Source organism: Pithys albifrons, chromosome Z (assembly GCF_047495875.1).
Source record: "Pithys albifrons albifrons isolate INPA30051 chromosome Z, PitAlb_v1, whole genome shotgun sequence".
NCBI classification, from domain to species: Eukaryota; Metazoa; Chordata; class Aves; order Passeriformes; family Thamnophilidae; genus Pithys; species Pithys albifrons.
In genome coordinates this window covers 62057883-62076231 of record NC_092497.1, presented here as the reverse complement: position 1 = coordinate 62076231, position 18349 = coordinate 62057883, and the positions used below count along the sequence as shown (strand labels likewise).

General features: G+C 45.3%; 1 protein-coding gene across 1 annotated transcript in view; it reads left to right on the top strand.

Annotated features, from left to right (window-relative positions):
- The window catches only part of GRIN3A (glutamate ionotropic receptor NMDA type subunit 3A), a 75987-nt gene that overhangs the window by 50282 nt on the left and 7356 nt on the right, over window positions 1-18349 (top strand). Inside the window, exon 6 of the mRNA XM_071581653.1 lies at window positions 2745-2896. Within this exon, the coding sequence (XP_071437754.1) occupies window positions 2745-2896 (152 nt within the window). The remainder of the gene's footprint in view (window positions 1-2744; window positions 2897-18349) is intronic.

Sequence of the window (18349 nt, the reverse complement as noted above, 5' to 3'; positions counted from 1 at the left end):
CCAATAGGTTTGGAATTGGATGATCTCAAAGGTGCCTTCCAGCCCAAACTATGCAGTGATTCTATGACCTGTTGCCATTCTCTGTTTAGGAATTACTCAAAGACAGTCCGTCTCCAGACTAGTAGGACGCACAGTCCAATTAACTGCTCACCATAAATTAAAGAGGCCTCTGAGATGAGGCTTCCTTCCTGCCAGCTTACTTTGTTGACACATGCTCAAAACTCAGTGAAACATGTCCAAAATGCAGTTCTACAGTTTCACCTGAAGCAGACAAATGCTGTTCCTATTTTAAAGGTCAGCTCAAGATTCCCACTGGATTTGTAGTTAATTGAGAAGGGAGCTTGCCCTGGTGTGCAGCCTCCTGCAGCCTTGAGGGATTAGGAAGGACAGGTCAAAAGACCACCTGGAAGCAAAGCTTGTGTAAAGCTACTTCCAGCACATGGCAGCAATGAGACCTTAGGAACCACTTTCGTGACAGAAGGTGTCTTGGGTTGAGCTGCCAAAATGCCAACTGCCCAACACAGTGTCAGAGCCTCCCTCCCCCCGCTGAGAAAAGAGAGGGAAAAAGAACTCCAAGACTTAAACTTGAACTTAACTACTTATATGTTTACACAAAAAAAGGAGAAAATTAAAAGTAGACTACAATATAACACACACCTACATAAGTTAGACATAATAAACAATAACTCCCCGCTCCCCATCAAACACAAATCCCACAATTGTAGCTACAAATCACCCAGGAGAACACAATCTCCCAAGGGACAGACCCAAGCAGGGAGAAAATTACGACCAAACATTTTACTCTCCTAAGATACCATAGCAGCAAGCAGCAGTAGGGTCTAGTCCACGAAAACAACACGATACGCCGTCCCAGGTCAGTAGCCATGAGGAACTGAACTAAGCCCCTCCTACAGCTGTTTTTATATTTGAGATGACATCAGAATATGGTATGGAATACCACTGGCAATAGAAATCAGCTGTCAGCTAGCCCAGCCCAGCTAGAGTCAACTGATAATCCAAGGGCTTGCTCTAAAACTAAAACTTAAATTTTGGCCTAGCTAAACCCATAACAGATGGCCAGTGAAAGGGATTGATGCTCCCACTTTCCTCTCCTCCAAGGGGAATTGCTCTGGCCACTCCTATCACACATTAAAAGAACCTCCTTCAAAACGTTCAGACCTGATGGAGGACACAAATACGTGAAGTGATGGCCAGAGGAAGCTGAGTGTTATCATTTCAACCACAAGTCACCAGGACAAGGCACTTTGTAGAACACTCCTTTTTGCTGTACTTTGTCAGCGTCTCCTGTATGAATTCACATGAGAGACCTGAAAGCAATCAATTTCCTTCTTTTCTTTTTGTTATCAAGGAGTGTAGACATGCAGAGAGCTGCTCAGGCTGCAGTAGGATTTGTGCGTGAGCAAGCTACGTGTTTCACCATGTGCCTGCAACCCAATAAATCTTCCCTTTCAGTAAGGACAGCTCTACTGAAGGAAACCAAAAGCTTCCACAACTTTGAGTCAAGTAAATCAGACTTATATAGGAAAAACCCAACAAATAAACCCCAAACTGTATGATTTTGCATGACTGGAGTTCATGTCACTCAATTACAAAAGAAATATGCTGAAAATGGGATATTCATCTTAGCTGTGCCTTCTCTGAAATAAATCCATCAATGTTAGCAATATTCAGGCATGATGTTCAAAAACTGAGCAGCAAAGGAGACCGTTGCATTGTAGGTACACATATCACTGTATCTCTCATGGAAAGGCAAGCCCTGTCTTCACAAATTCGCCACTTGTGTACTTGTGGGGGTATTTTCTTTCTTCCTGTGGTCTTACGAGTTTTTTAATGAGACAGCCTGAAATTCTGAATTCTGGACTGAAAAACAAAATTCCACATTGGACTAAAGAGGAATCTCTGCAGACAATTGGCAGGACATCTCTGCATGCAACTGCATGTCTTCCAGGCATGATTTGTATTTGTTTAGAATTTCTGAAGTCAAACTCAAGATTCTGCAAATAGAAATACCATATTCAGAGAGTTACTGAATCCATTTTCACTTACACTGAGTCCTTTACCAGCATTTTAACATGGTGAAAGACAACACAGTGGCTGAAAACTGTATTTATTAGTATCTGAAGGTCCTTGTCACTGCCAGAGCAGAAATGCAGGAATTGAAAATGTAGCCCCCAGGCTTTAAAGTGCTGAGTGCAAACAATGCAGACTGTTCCCATATACATTTATATGCATATGGCTCCTCATCAGAAAATGAATAGGAAGAAAATGTCACATCTCTGACACCACAGTCACATCCACTGCTCTAACAATGTAAAGGGATCACAGAATGGTTTGTGTTACATTGAGGCCCTTTAGCATTGCTAAAAAAAAGACAAAGAACCTGTGGCAATGGCGTGCAAAAGTCTGTGTTTCTAGAGACAAGACAGATTTATTTTTCCATTTGTACTTCCATTTTAAATTTTTTGAGCCTCCAGTTTTACATACTACTTCTGCGGCCTTAATAATTTTGAATTTGCATATCCTGTTTATATTGAGTGGCTTTATTTTGCACAGCAAAAGGCCTTGTCTCAGCATTCTCAGTCTACAGTAAGGCAGTCTCCTGTTTGAACTGGCTGGCTAAAACAGAGTGCCAATCCACACCAGTAAATGACAACTGAAATGAACATCCTTTAGCAAAAAGCAAACAAGAAAGAGAGAGATTATTGTACTGTTTTTCCTGCTAGGATATGGCATTGGCCTTCCCCCCAACTCTCCGCTCACCTCAAACATCTCTGAACTGATAAGCCAGTACAAATCCCATGGTTTCATGGATGTTCTGCACGACAAGTGGTACAAGGTTGTTCCATGTGGGAAAAGAAGCTTTGCTGTCACGGAGGTAAGCGATGAACTTGAGTCACGTAAGTGAGGATTTATTTGTGCTGACAACTGCTTCCGCTTGTTCTTATTGTGCAGTGGACATGCCCACATGGCAGAGATGGGTGGCAGCTGAAGGGAAGCATGAGGCTTCAAAAGAGCTTCTAATCCCAAGACAATCAGATCAGAGCATGAGAAGAACATCAATGAGACTGTGCGGCCACGTTGGGTGTGCAGTGTGTGTGTCAGAGAGCTCTTCTGGAGACAAACAGGGGCACTAAAAAACGTGGTCTGACACACTACAGAGCAAACCTGTCTGATTCCACTCAGCTGTGTGTGTATCACCATCCACAGAGAGACAGGGAATTCAGTACATCCCAAATTCCTAATACACCCTGATCTTTTCCTGACATGGCAGCTACTTGTACGAGATGGTAATGATAATAGTTACCTCAACTGTCTTAAAACTCAAAACTCTACAGCAGAGAAAACTTACCTCCCTGGTATTTCCCCAGTGATGAGACATAAGGAGCTTCCTGTGATCATGAGAGTCTCACCCCAGAAAATGCATCCAGGGCTGTCTGCTCTGTATTCCTGTGGAAATAGCTAAGACATAGAATCAATTCCAGTTAAAAATATGCCTTCAATTTGTACTGGGTTTCTTTCCTAGAATATGTATTTGCTCCTTCCATCTAGTGGTCTGTAGAGTTTGTTTCATACAGTCCCAGGTGGAGGGCATGAGATGATCCACGGGGCTGCAAGAATTAAGTATTAGAAATCAAGGGTTTTATTTATATATATGTAAAAATCACAAGTAGCTACACTCAAAAAGTTACCAGTAGAGGTGTGTGATCAAAACAAATTTGGAGCATACTGCTCTAAGCCTTGGGTTCTCAAGACTGTGCCTAGAAACAGAAACATTTTTCCTGACATAGCAAATACAGTAGTACAGAATATCAGCCCTGGCAGGACCACCTGCGGAAGTCATATTATAAAACCAATTGGATTTGTGTTTTTATGAAGAAAATCGAACATGAGTAAAGAGAGAATCAATCTTGCATTCAAACTGGAGAGGAAAAAATCTGATAGGTAGCACATCATTTTTGCAGCTACTCTTCTGAAAGCACTTTGCAATTTAAAAATAGGAGGAAAAACCATACCATTTTCCTGTACAGGTGTGGCTAGTGTGTTATCTCTGAGGCAAATCCAGTTCTTTCACTTTCTTACATTTTCTTTAACCCCTTAATATTCAGTGATGCAATACTGAGTGTCATTGTTTTCTAGGTAAGTCTTAAACACTCCTGTGTTCATGGCACAGAAAAACAGTGACATATTTTAAGTTCTCAAAAGTTCCTCAAGGCCTATCCACCAATGGAGAGGAGGTGGGAGAATAGCTGCTCCAGTTTGAAAAGTCAGATTTTGTCCTGTCAACAGTCCCATGGAATTCTTTTTACTCAGTGTTGAATAAGCTTTAAGCATGGCATTTTAAGAGAGTCTTTATGGATGGTTCACAGCTGGAAGACATGTTAATGCTTTAAAGTGATTCAGTCTTTTTAGTCTAACTTCCATGTGATGACCAGAAAGAAGGACAGGTTGAGCTGTTCTAGGACTTGGTGTCTAACCATAGTCCTTACTTGATCTACAGCTGCACTAACCCAACAGGCAAAACTGAGGTTTTGTTCAGAAACTAAGGTCCAATAGGCTGGTTCAGGTGACTTAACTGAAAGACTCAGTTCATGAAGTTCAGTGAGGCCAAGTGAAAGGTCCTGCATATGTGTTGGGGCAATCCCAAGCACAGATACAGGTTGGGAGGAGAATGGATGGAGAGAAGCCCTGAGGAGGATCGGGGGTGTTGGTGGACAAGCTCAACATGACTTGGCAATGTGCTCTGGCAGCCCAGAAAGCCAAAACTGTCATGGACTGCATCAGTAAAAGTGTGGGCAGCAGGTCAAGGGGGTGTTTCAGCCAGTCCATTCCTCACTCATGGGACCTGATCTGTAGGACTGCATCCAGCTCTGAGGTCCCAAACATAAGAAGGACATGGACCTGATGGAGCAAGTACAGAGGAGGCCACAAAGGTGATTGGAGGGCTGGAGCAGCTCTGCTATGAAGACAGACTGAGAGAATTGGGATTGTTCAGCCTGGAGGGGAAGGCTCTGTGGAGACCTTAGACCCCCTTCCAGGGGCTAAAGGCAAGAGAGCTGGAGAGGGACTTTTGATAAGGGCATGGAGTGACAGGACAAGGGGAAATGCCTTAAGGTGAAAGAGGTAGATTTAGTTGAGATACAGTAATTAAGAACTTTTTCAGATGGTGAGGCCCTGTCACAGCCTGCCCAGAGAAGCTGTGGATGTCCCATCTCTGGAAGTGTCCAAGGTTGGACAGACCTTGGAGCAACCCGTTCTGGTGGGTGGCATCCCTGCCTATGACAGGGGACTTGGTCTTTAAGGTCTCTTCAAAACTAAACTATTCTAGCATTCCGTGAATCTAAGAAGTTGCTCAAGACCTTGAACAATTCCTCACATGCTCAAAGGTCCTTTTGCAATCAGAAAGAGTGAGCAGAAACAGACCACTTGTAAGTCTGTGTCTTTGTGGGGTAAGCTCTGCTAAGTCCAGATCTACATGTTCCTGAATTATCCTACTTCTAACACATCTCCCATGTGCATACTTTTCTCTTTGTCCATTCCTTCCTGGCCAAGAATTTGCAGATTTTAGGACATGCAATTTCATAACTGGGACAGATTTATTAAACTAAACATCGAAGGAGTGGGCACTCCAAAGTAGATCTTTCCCACTGTTATGTTAAGAGGCATGGGAATTATTCTTGGACTTAACATCAGTTTGTATCATTTACATCCATCGTTCCTTTTTGACATCACTTCTTAGGCTTTACCTGATTCTTGTCCACTCCCAATCTTGCCCACAGAGGGTAATTTTTCTCTAACTTTGAGATTCATTTTCCTACTTATAATTTTTTACCAATCTCAGTGAGGAATTATATTTTCTGTGGCAGAATTCAAATGCTGTCTCTTTCCATCTCTCTCTATCTGGCACATAATGAGCACTTTGCTCATTACAAATTGCACTTCAAAACAAAGTTGTCATGGAAAGGTATGATTCAGCCTGAGGCTGGAAAATTTGCAGTGACTCTTCAAGCTGAGAAACCAATAAAGATGAGTTTGAAAGTGCAGAGGTCAGAAGTACTTGACTTTGTGGTTTTGTATAAGCCTCTCCAGCAAAACCACTTACCCAAGGCACCCATTGGATCATTCATGGGGGATGCAGCTAACTCAGACTTGGAATGGATTGCTGCAGTGATTCCATCTTCCCCTCTACACCAGAGGTAATTGTGGGTAGCAGTGGCTGTTCATGTTGAGTGCTAGTCACAAACAATATTGCATGAGTACTCTTGATTTTAAATTGTGCTTTAGTTTCCAATGAATTTCTTTGTGGTAAAATTGCTAGGTCCCTGCTTAGGGCAGAGCATGGTGCAGGAGGGAATAGAGATTGGCAGAACTGTATTTGCACATATTACATCTGGACATGATCAATGCAATTCGTTTTCACTTCTTCTACAATTACACTTAGCCCTTCCTCTACCCTATGGTTACTCTCACACCTGTTCAGAAGGAGCCAGGCTCCTAGGACTTTTCCCTTCATCCCATTAGCTCGACCTAAGAAGCTCAGGAGAGCCTGCAGAAGAAGGTTTTTACAATGAGGGTGGAAAAACAATAGCAGGGGTTGACCAGAGAGGTGGTGGATTCCCCATCCCTGGAAACATTCAAGGCCAGGTTGGATGGGGCTCTGAGCAACCTTTGCTTTGGGAAAACTTAACTCTGTATACACACTGTTTCATAACTTTTAAGCTACATTTTAAAAAAAAAGTTATTGTTGAAACTGTATCTTCTGTGTCACTTGAAAGGCTTATATATTCTCCATTCTATATTTGCAAATGTTATAGGACAACTGAAGCTGTAGACTTTAAACTGATTTGTCCATTGACTGGCGGTTCAGTCAGATAACAACTAACACATGGAGGGGGGAAATTATATATTGTTACATAACATTATCCCAACTATTAAAATGAAAAACTTACTGATGCCTCACACAAATGGTCTCTAACCTGATAATTAAAATAACAATATGTGAAAACATACAAACAGTGGCAGCCCAAACTGATCCTGTCACTGCAGGCCCACTATTTTCCTCAGGTGTTGATGCTGGGGAAGGTACAGTGCCATGAACCTCCTGACAATGCCTAGGGGAGAGGTCCATGCTGCTGTTGGTGGGGCTTGGTCATTGACTGTGGGCTTCCATCTAATACATCTACATCCATCTAATAAAGACAAAGACCTTTCGTCATAGAGTCATGGAATCATTTACATTGGTAAAGATCTGTAAGATCATACAGTCCAACCATTAACGCAGCACTGCCAAGCCCACCACTAGACCATGTCACTAAGTGCCACATCTCTGTCTTTTGGGATGGTGACATCTGTCGTCAGTGGTGGGACCCATTGATAGCTCCTCTCTGGAGTCTTTGAAGGAATTTGCTCAAAATTGCCATGGCTTCTGCCTGAATTGGTGGTCTCTGTCCTCAGCATCACACAATATGCACAATCAGACAGTGCCTTATTAATCTTGCCATGATTTTATCCAGTGGTCACCGAGCAAATTCTGTTTTTCTGCTCTGCATTTTGCCTAGTCCCCTTAAAGGTCAACCTTTAGTTCCCTTTTTGTTAATACTCATCACCTGACAACTCAACAGTGACTTTTCTAGCCATTGCCTTGAAGCTCTGGTTTAACTCTGTCCCTGGTGCTCTGCAAGTGTCAAGGGGAGGCCACACAGACACTTACACAAAGGAAAAAAACTGCCCTGTGGTCATAAATATCAGCTGTCCATCAGTCACCTTTCATGGTACCTTGTTACCAGAGTGTGAAAAACAAACATAAAGAATAGGAAAAAAAGATCCTGCAGCCTAGAAAATTTCAGCCTGCACATAAGCTATCTGGGAAGGAGAGCTGGTCCTTGCCCACTGGAGGACTGGGACTATTAAGAAAAACGGTGTGACAGAGTGACAGGTGTTGCATTGCAAAGGGGTCATCTAAAGATGGGAAGAGGCACTGGGTTCTGCAGAAAAAAATACTCTGCACAATGGTCCTGTAGATAAAAGTGGGTGAATATTGAGTCTGACAACAGTCAGGAGAATCATGTTTTGAGTCTTCTGGAAATTACTAACAAATTTAGATCCATCTGTTGAAACTGAAAACAAAACCAAAACAAACAAAAAGAACAAAATCAAAGCTGACTATCTGAGGTAGCCCTACTGGTAGGGCTTGGAAAATGGATGAGTTGAAACAAAAACATTTATTACAAAATGGAGCAATTTTCCAGTTCTCTGCAAAAGTCCTCACAACAAGAGGGGAAAGGAGCTTGTCTTGCTAATGTGAGACAATAATTTACACTGTCTTGAAATACGGCACTTGAAACCTCTAAAGCCATGATCACTAGTATTTGCTAAGGATAATCTTCCTAAAGAGATTAAATATGTATTATTTCAATGCTGCAATTTCTTTGAGAGCACAGAAAGCTGTAAGAATGAAAATTAAGTAAAAACAAACCAGCCTCTCCACAGCTACAAGAAATGGCACAATATGGAGAGAGGGATGTTCTAATACCACTTAGTTACCTAAATAGAACCATCGCATTGGTAGAATTTTGCAAGCCTACTGAGATGTTGTCCTAGTTCAGCTGGAGGGACCAGCTAACCCTGTGTGGTGGTGATCAAACCTGTGTATTCCACCCCCTCTATTCATTCCCCAAGGACAATGGGCCATTAGCAGCAGCTGCCCAGGGAGCCATTATCACTTCACACCCAGCCTGAGGGGGGCGGAGCTGCTAATGGGCCATCAACAGCTCAACAACCCCTGGCTCCCAGAGTTAATCACCCATTGTGTGAGTCCCCGCCCAGGGGGAGGGACTGAGTGCTCCCTGAGGGTACATAAGTGGTGGGTAAGAAGACCTCAAGACCTTCTCGTCGGATCCAGAGCAGCAGCAGGACCTCGACAGCAGGAGATCACCGCTCTCGCCCAGACCACAGCCCTTGCCTGCACCAACAGGTTTTTCTTTTCCTTTTGCTCTGGACTTGGGGGAGCCACAGGGGTCTCAGCACAAGGGCAAACAAACCCCCTTGGGTTTGTGCCCCAGGACACTGGGTTATACTGCTGGGGTATTGTGAGTTGAAAGCAATTTCCCTTGTGTATCAGTGTTGTTATTGTAATATTATTATTAAATTTTAGCTCTGACTTATAATCTCTCTCGTGGTGAGTTCATTTCCCCTGCTGGTTCACCTTCAAACCAGCACATCTTTTGGCGCCCAACGTGGGGCACGAGAGAGAAGTCAGAACTACAATTTCATTTTGTGTATTTGGGTACAGAAACTCCCTGACTACCATGTTGCTTGATGTATTCATGTGGATGGTGTATCTGGGCCTGTTCATATTTCGACACATGGGGAACCATGTGCCTGTTTTGATGCTCTCTTTAATACCAGGGAGAAGGATCAAAATTGCTTTATTAATATACTATGTTTATGTTGTCATAACATCAGAAGCAATGAATTTCATTGTGAATGTATATTCAGTCTGGTCTGCCTGTCCTGGTTTGGGTTGTTACCTCTGGGGTCTCATTAAAAATAGCACCCAGACTGTGGGGAAAACAGGCGGAGATGGTTACTTCCACCTTTTCACCTCTGCTACAACAATCATTGAAAATATTGAGCTTCCTTTTGATGTTAGGGACAGCATAATCCTGCTGTTAGTGTTGCCTTGTCTCCTCTGTACTGTATACACCATGTTTAGGGTCAGAACTGGGCTCTCTAAGGAGACTTGCTGGAGGCCTGCCCTGGGAGCGGATGATGTTGAGTGGCACGGGAAGTGGGAAGATATGGGCCAGTATTTGGAGACCTTCTCTCCTCAAATGATCTGGAAATTCACCCCGGAACAACTGCAGGACCCTGCCAAAATGCTAAGCTATGTGAAAGGAAGATGCTCTGGTAGTCCCAGAGATGTGCAGCTCACAGCAACCTGCTGGGCCCTGGCCACTGCCTACCGCACACTGCTTGGTGTGGTACAGCATCATCAGGAGGAGGAGAAAAGGAGCAAACCCACCAGCACCATGTCCACCCAGACCATGACTGAGCCAGAGAGGAAGAGAGATACATCAACTAGCGCCATGTCCACCCAGACCATGACTGAGCCAGAGAGGAAGAGAGATACATCAACTAGCGCCATGTCCACCCAGACCATGACTGAGCCAGAGAGGAAGAGAGATACATCAACTAGCGCCATGTCCACCCAGACCATGACTGAGCCAGAGAGGAAGAGAGATACATCAACTAGCGCCATGTCCACCCAGACCATGACTGAGCCAGAGAGGAAGAGAGATACATCAACTAGCGCCATGTCCACCCAGACCATGACTGAGCCAGAGAGGAAGAGAGATACATCAACCAGCACCATGTCCACGCAAACCATGGAGGAGCCAGAAGGACAACAGAAACCAATAGCAGTTGCCCCTGTCCAGAAAAGAAAATCAAAGACCAAATCAGTTCGTATAGTGCATGACGAGGAAGAGTCAGGACCTTCATCTCAAGCAGAAGAAATGGAGCCAGAAATAATCACCCGGTCCCTATCCCTGGGAGAGCTGCGTGAGCTCCGGAGAGAGTTCACACGACAGGCAAATGAGTCCATCTTGACCTGGCTACTTCGAATCTGGGATGCTGCAGCCAATGATACAATTCTAGATGGGAGTGAGGCAAGGCAGCTGGGATCCCTGTCTCGAGATGTTGTCATTGATCAGGGCATTGGAAAGAGACAGGAAACTCTCAGCCTCTGGCGGCGACTGTTGTCAAGCGTGAGGGAGAGATATCTTTGTAAGGAGGACCTCCACGTACAGCAAGGACAGTGGAACACGATGGAACAAGGTATCCGGTGCTTAAGGGAATTAGCCGTACTGGAGATAATCTTTTCAGAGGATGAGAGATTCCCTAAAAGTCCAGATGGTGTCCAGTGCACATCCCAGATGTGGTTAAAATTTGCACGACTTGGGCCAGAAATGTATTCTCGCTACCTTGCAACATTGCAGTGGAGAGAGGGAGAAGACAAGGTGGGTGCACTGGTCAGCAAACTCAGGATTTATGAAGACACTGTCACTGCTCCATTACGAGCCCATGTCTCAGCTGTGGAAACAAAACTGGCTGAACTGGAAGAGAAGATTAAGGAAGGACTCTTCCATATCTCTCCAGAACAAACAAGAGTCTCCGCCATCAGAAGCAGGCGTCTCCCAGCTAAGGAGAAAGGGTACACTCCACGCGGCAATCTGTGGTTTTACCTCCATGAGCATGGAGAAGATATGAGGAAGTGGGATGGGAAACCCACCTCTTCCTTAGCAGCTCGGGTACGTGAATTGCAAAGAGGCACAACTAACACAGGCAATTCTTCAAGGTTGAAGGCTGCTCCGGTCTCTCGTGGGCAAGGCTCCAGACAGTATAGGAATGATGATGTTATGCCCGATCCTCTTGAAGGAACCTCCCGGTCATATTCACAGGGAGAGCGCAGTGAATACCATGACCAGAACTAGGGGGGCCCTGCCTCTAGCCAGGTAGAGGAGAGGGACAATCGGGTTTATTGGACTGTGTGGATTCGGTGGCCTGGCTCATCAGACCCACAGAAATACAAAGCTTTAGTGGACACTGGCGCACAATGCACGTTGATGCCATCAGGATACGTCGGGGCAGAATCCATCTCTATTTCTGGGGTAACAGGGGGATCCCAACAGCTGACTGTACTGGAAGCTGAAGTCAGCTTGACTGGCAAGGAATGGCATAGACACCCCATTGTGACTGGTCCAGAAGCCCCATGTATCCTTGGCATAGACTACCTAAGGAATGGATATTTCAAAGACCCAAAGGGACTGCGTTGGGCCTTTGGCATAGCTGCTGTGGAGACAGAGGAAATCAGACAGCTGAGCACCTTGCCTGGCCTCTCAGAGGACCCTTCTGCTGTAGGATTGCTGAAAGTTGAAGAACAATTGGTACCGCTGGCCACAGCCACAGTGCACCGTCGGCAATACCGCACTGACCGAGACTCTGTGACCCCCATACACAAGATGATTCGTGAGCTGGAGAGCCAAGGGGTGGTCAGCAAGACTCACTCACCCTTTGATAGCCCCATATGGCCAGTACGGAAGTCCAGTGGAGAGTGGAGGCTGACGGTGGATTACCGTGGTCTCAATGAGGTCACACCCCCCCTGAGTGCCGCTGTGCCGGACATGCTGGAGCTTCAGTATGAGCTGGAGTCCAAGGCAGCCAAGTGGTATGCCACCATCGACATTGCCAATGCCTTTTTCTCCATTCCGTTGGCAGCAGAGTGCAGGCCGCAGTTTGCTTTCACCTGGAAGGGGGTGCAGTACACCTGGAATCGACTGCCCCAGGGGTGGAAACACAGTCCCACCATTTGCCATGGACTGATCCAGACTGCATTGGAAAAGGGTGAGGCTCCAGAACATCTACAGTACATCGATGACATCATTGTATGGGGGAACACAGCAGGGGAGGTTTATGAGAAAGGAAAGAAGATAATCCAGATTCTCCTAAGAGCTGGTTTTGCCATTAAACGAAGTAAGGTCAAGGGACCTGCTCAGGAAATTCAGTTCCTAGGAGTGAAATGGCAAGACGGGCGTCGTCAGATTCCAACAGAGGTGATCAACAAAATAGCAGCTATGTCCCCACCGACCAGCAAGAAGGAAACTCAGGCTTTCCTAGGCACCGTGGGCTTTTGGAGGATGCATATCCCTGAGTACAGTCAGATTGTAAGCCCTCTCTACCTTGTGACACGGAAGAAAAATGATTTCCAGTGGGGCCCTGAACAACAACAAGCCTTTGAGCAGATTAAACAGGAGATTACCCATGCAGTAGCCCTTGGGCCAGTCAGGACAGGACAGGATGTGAAGAATGTGCTCTACACTGCAGCCGGGGAGAATGGCCCATCCTGGAGCCTCTGGCAGAAAGTACCTGGGGAGACTCGAGGACGACCACTGGGATTCTGGAGCCGGGGATACAAAGGATCTGAGGCCAGCTACACCCCAACTGAGAAAGAGATCCTGGCAGCTTATGAAGGAGTTCGAGCTGCCTCAGAAGTGATTGGCACTGAGGCACAGCTCATCCTGGCACCCCGACTACCAGTGTTGGGCTGGATGTTCAAAGGAAAAGCTCCTTCTACCCATCACGCCACTGATGCCACATGGAGTAAGTGGATCGCTCTGATCACACAGCGAACCCGGATAGGGAATCCTAATCGCCCTGGGATTTTGGAAATCATCACCAACTGGCCGGAAGGTGAGAGTTTCGGATTGTCCTCTGAAGAAGAAGAGGAGCAGGTGACACGAGCTGAGGAGGCCCCACCATATAACCAGCTACCAGAAGAGGAGAAGCGATATGCTCTCTTCACAGATGGCTCCTGCCGCATTGTAGGGACAGGCCGGAAATGGAAAGCAGCTGTATGGAGTCCTACACGTCGAGTTGCAGAAGCGACTGAAGGACAAGGTGGATCAAGTCAGGTCGCAGAGCTGAAAGCTGTTCAGCTGGCTTTGGATATCGCCGAACGAGAGAAGTGGCCAAGACTCTACCTTTACACTGACTCGTGGATGGTGGCCAATGCTCTGTGGGGATGGCTGGAGCGCTGGAGAAAGGCCGGCTGGCAGCGCAAAGGGAAACCCATCTGGGCGGCTGAGATGTGGCAGGACATCGCTGCCCGGGTAGAGAAGCTGAGTGTGAAGGTCCGTCACGTAGATGCTCATGTACCCAAGAGCCGGGCTAATGAGGAGCATCGTAACAACAAGCAGGTGGATCGAGCTGCCAGGATTGAAGTCTCTCAGGTGGATCTGGATTGGCAGCATAAAGGTGAATTGTTTCTAGCCCGATGGGCCCATGATGCTTCTGGTCATCAAGGCAGAGATGCAACATACAGATGGGCTCGTGACCGAGGGGTGGATCTAACTATGGACAGTGTCTCACAGGTTATCCATGACTGTGACACATGTGCTGCCATCAAGCAGGCCAAGCGGGTGAAGCCTCTATGGTATGGTGGACGGTGGTCGAAATACAGGTATGGGGAAGCCTGGCAAGTTGACTACATCACACTTCCCCAAACACGCCAAGGCAAGCGCTACGTGCTGACCATGGTAGAGGCAACCACTGGATGGCTGGAGACATACCCCGTATCTCACGCCACTGCCCGGAATACCATCCTGGGCCTTGAGAAACAAGTCCTGTGGAGACACGGCACACCAGAAAGAATAGAGTCTGACAACGGCACCCACTTCAAGAACAGCCTCATAGACACCTGGGCCAGAGAGCACGGCATTGAGTGGGTGTATCATATCCCCTACCATGCTCCAGCTGCCGGGAAAGTTGAGCGATGTAATGGACTGCTGAAAACAACCTTGAAGGCGTTGGGTGGGGGAACTTTCAAACACTGGGAGCTGCATTTGGCAAAGGCCACCTGGTTGGTCAACACCCGGGGCTCCATCAATCGAGCTGGCCCTGCCCAATCAGAACTCTTGAATACTGTAGATGGAGATAAAGTCCCTGTGGTCCATATGAGAGGTATGTTAGGAAAGACTGTTTGGGTTAGTCCCACCTCAAACAAAGGCAAACCCACCCGAGGGATTGTCTTTGCTCAAGGACCTGGTTGCACTTGGTGGGTAATGCAAAAAGATGGAGAAACACGTTGTGTACCACAAGGGGACCTAATTTTGAGCGAGAAGAGTTTGTAATGTTTCATTGTATACATGTGTATATATATGTATAGGTAAAAAGGGGGTTAATTTGGGAATGACTAGATGGAGTGGAATAAGGGGTGGATAATGTCCTAGTTCAGCTGGAGGGACCAGCTAACCCTGTGTGGTGGTGATCAAACCTGTGTATTCCACCCCCTCTATTCATTCCCCAAGGACAATGGGCCATTAGCAGCAGCTGCCCAGGGAGCCATTATCACTTCACACCCAGCCTGAGGGGGGCGGAGCTGCTAATGGGCCATCAACAGCTCAACAACCCCTGGCTCCCAGAGTTAATCACCCATTGTGTGAGTCCCCGCCCAGGGGGAGGGACTGAGTGCTCCCTGAGGGTACATAAGTGGTGGGTAAGAAGACCTCAGGACCTTCTCGTCGGATCCAGAGCAGCAGCAGGACCTCGACAGCAGGAGATCACCGCTCTCGCCCAGACCACAGCCCTTGCCTGCACCAACAGGTTTTTCTTTTCCTTTTGCTCTGGACTTGGGGGAGCCACAGGGGTCTCAGCACAAGGGCAAACAAACCCCCTTGGGTTTGTGCCCCAGGACACTGGGTTATACTGCTGGGGTATTGTGAGTTGAAAGCAATTTCCCTTGTGTATCAGTGTTGTTATTGTAATATTATTATTAAATTTTAGCTCTGACTTATAATCTCTCTCGTGGTGAGTTCATTTCCCCTGCTGGTTCACCTTCAAACCAGCACAGATGTGTAAATGAGTTTAGAATTCTGCCCTTCGTATCCATTTATCCCTACTAATTCCTTCTTCACACAGGTGCTGCAAAATTTACCTTCCTGTTATGAGCAAAGCGTTTCAAAATCCTTACGGGAGAAATGCAATGAAAAAAAATAAATTATTGTTTCAGCTAGCACACACACAATACCCCTATTTAGCGTTTGGATTCAGCAGCATGTAGCACCATTATCTATGCTGTGCTGCAAACCTGCAGTGTGTCCACAAAGATCTTTACAGTCTTCTCATGAGTCAAAGCTGGCTTATTCAGTACAACCAAGGAGAGTAAAGCATTTACAATCTCCTGAAGTAGGGAGTAAAATAGGAGTTTTTGTTATGAAAACAAATGCTGAAATCCCTGAGTACTGTTTTGTATCTCTGCTCCCCATTCCAAAGTGGGCACAAATATCAGAATCTCTTCCCTCTATCCCCTTGCTTCTCTTCAGGTTTAAAAAAAAAAGCATAAAACTACAGTGGAGACTGCAGGAGATGTTGAGGTAGCAATTGAAGACATGGGTTGATGAATCGGAAAAGTCTCTCCAGGGATATATAAAAAAAAGGCAGATACCTCCACTTCTGCCCTTGTATTTGCTGGTTTCCTGAAAGTGCCAATTTTCCAATTTGCAAGTGGGAAGCAACTTAGATGCTGTTGCCACTGCAGTGCTTAGCACCCATTAGCTTTTATCATCACAGGATTGACTAGGGTTGCTTATTGTTTCAGAACTACCACATGGGTGTAATTGAGTTCCCTGTCCTAAAATGCAGGCAGCTAACTCATGAATTTATCATCACAAAGTTGGAGCAAGGACTGCATTTTCATCCTGGCTTAATACTAAATTAAAAAGAAAGGTATTGCAGTAGAGAAATTCATTGTTTTGTTTTCTGTCGCCACCACACACCCCCAGCACACACACACACACACATGCACACATTCCCCTGACCCCTTCAACTTCATCAGAGAGGAAAGCAGTGATTCAGAAAATCGTTTATTTCTGCTCTTTCCACATATATTTTATATCTGCACCTAAATACACATACAAACTACAAAATAAGTAGTAGTTCTTCCTGCTCCAATCAGCATGAAGCAATGAAAATGAGAGGTGCCTTTGTTAGATGATTTCCTTCATTATTTAACATGTGTGTGTCTACAGTAATTACGAACAGCTGATAAACAGCCATTTTACAATGGTATGTAAATGTGCTGATATTGCTATAAATAATCCCTCCATATACCATAAAACACACTGTGCTAATTATTTCTTCCCTACCTTGTTTTCCCACTTAATTTGGTCTCAAATATTTGCCCCTACTGTGCAGCTTTTATTAGGCAGCTCTTTCAATGCATTATCTTCTTTATTGCTAGATGAAATATTATTGATGCTTTGTTTTGGCATTTCCTTTCCTAGGAAAAGATGTCTTGCTTGGAACAATTTCAAAAGCTATCCATTACAAGTGAAAAATGCAGCTGAGCTGACAGTGCTGGAATTCCTTTCACCTGTTTCCAGGGAAGGTAGAAAACAATTCTGCAGAGCTGACAGGACAGGGAGCCAGAACCTCATCAGCATAAATCAGAGGGGCTTTGCTGAAGACAGGGGAATTATTTTTCATATAAGGAGTTGGCCAAGTGTTCTCTCTGCAGCAGTGCTGGAATGGCATCAAACACTGAGCTCAGGCTGGGGAAGACATCTCAGAATGCAGGAATCCCCACTTCAACAGGCATTTTTATTACTACTTTGAGTGGCTGAAGTTTTATGATAATACATTAAACCGAGTTCCTATTCTCAGAGCAATGTAAGTGGTTCCTACCATCCAGCAACCAAACACCAGCAGATCTGACCTGCTTTTGGGGCCATACTGAGGTCTCAAGTCTGAGACCTCTGAGAAAAAGGTCAGGCTTGGGGCATCACTCTGATTTTATGCTACCTGGGCTAAAACTGGGCTAGTTTAAATAAACAGGTAACACAGACCTGGAGTCAAACAATTTTTGAGTGGTGTAAAGCATTACCACCTATAATTTTTGTGTCATCTTCCTGTTCTCTGAACTGGAAGGACAGCAGGCTCCTGTCAATAAGAAATTCTGATGTGGAAAAGGAAGTCTAGAATTTAGGTTGAACTGATGCATTCTCAGCATCAGAAAACCCTTGTTCCAAGACTCTGACACACTTCTACCCCAGAGCCACTCTATTGTGGTTTTCCACTTTCCTTTCTAGGCTGCAGTAAGCTTCTTCTGGATTTATTTTTACACCTGTATTATACCCTTCAGTAGCCTGGAAGTGTTTACTCAGTAGTAGGAAAATTAGGGTTCTGCTTGGGATGTTTCAGGGCAAGTAGGTTGATTTTGGCAGAGAATCCCCATAAGAAGAGTTCATTGCCAGTGCTACATGCACAAGTTCTCACTCTGCTAGATTGCTGAAGCTTTGTTCTTGTAAAAGACCTGTGATATGCTATCTCATTGTATTTTAAAGAACAGAAATCAAATGTGCAAACCACCAATCAAATGTGCAAATCAGGAGAGAGAAATGCAGGTTACAATCACCCATCAAAACTACACAAAGGGACTTCCAAGCCCCTCAACTTCAAGTGGACTCATCACAAATCAACTATGGCTTAAAATGACCTCATAACAAGACTTTACAAATAATCTGTGATAAATCCAGTTTCTCTTTCAGGATTACACAGATAGTCATAATACACCACAATGTCCACCACTACCCATGTACCAAATGAACACAGCAAACACAACATGTCAGTTGTCCAGAGTAACAGCATTACAAGTGCCATCTCCTGACATACAACGCTACCCAAGCAGTTTCCTGCTCCTATTTTCTTCTTATGCGAGGAATAATGTTGTGTAATATTGCACTGATTTGAAAGTAAATCAGCAGGAGAAATGAAC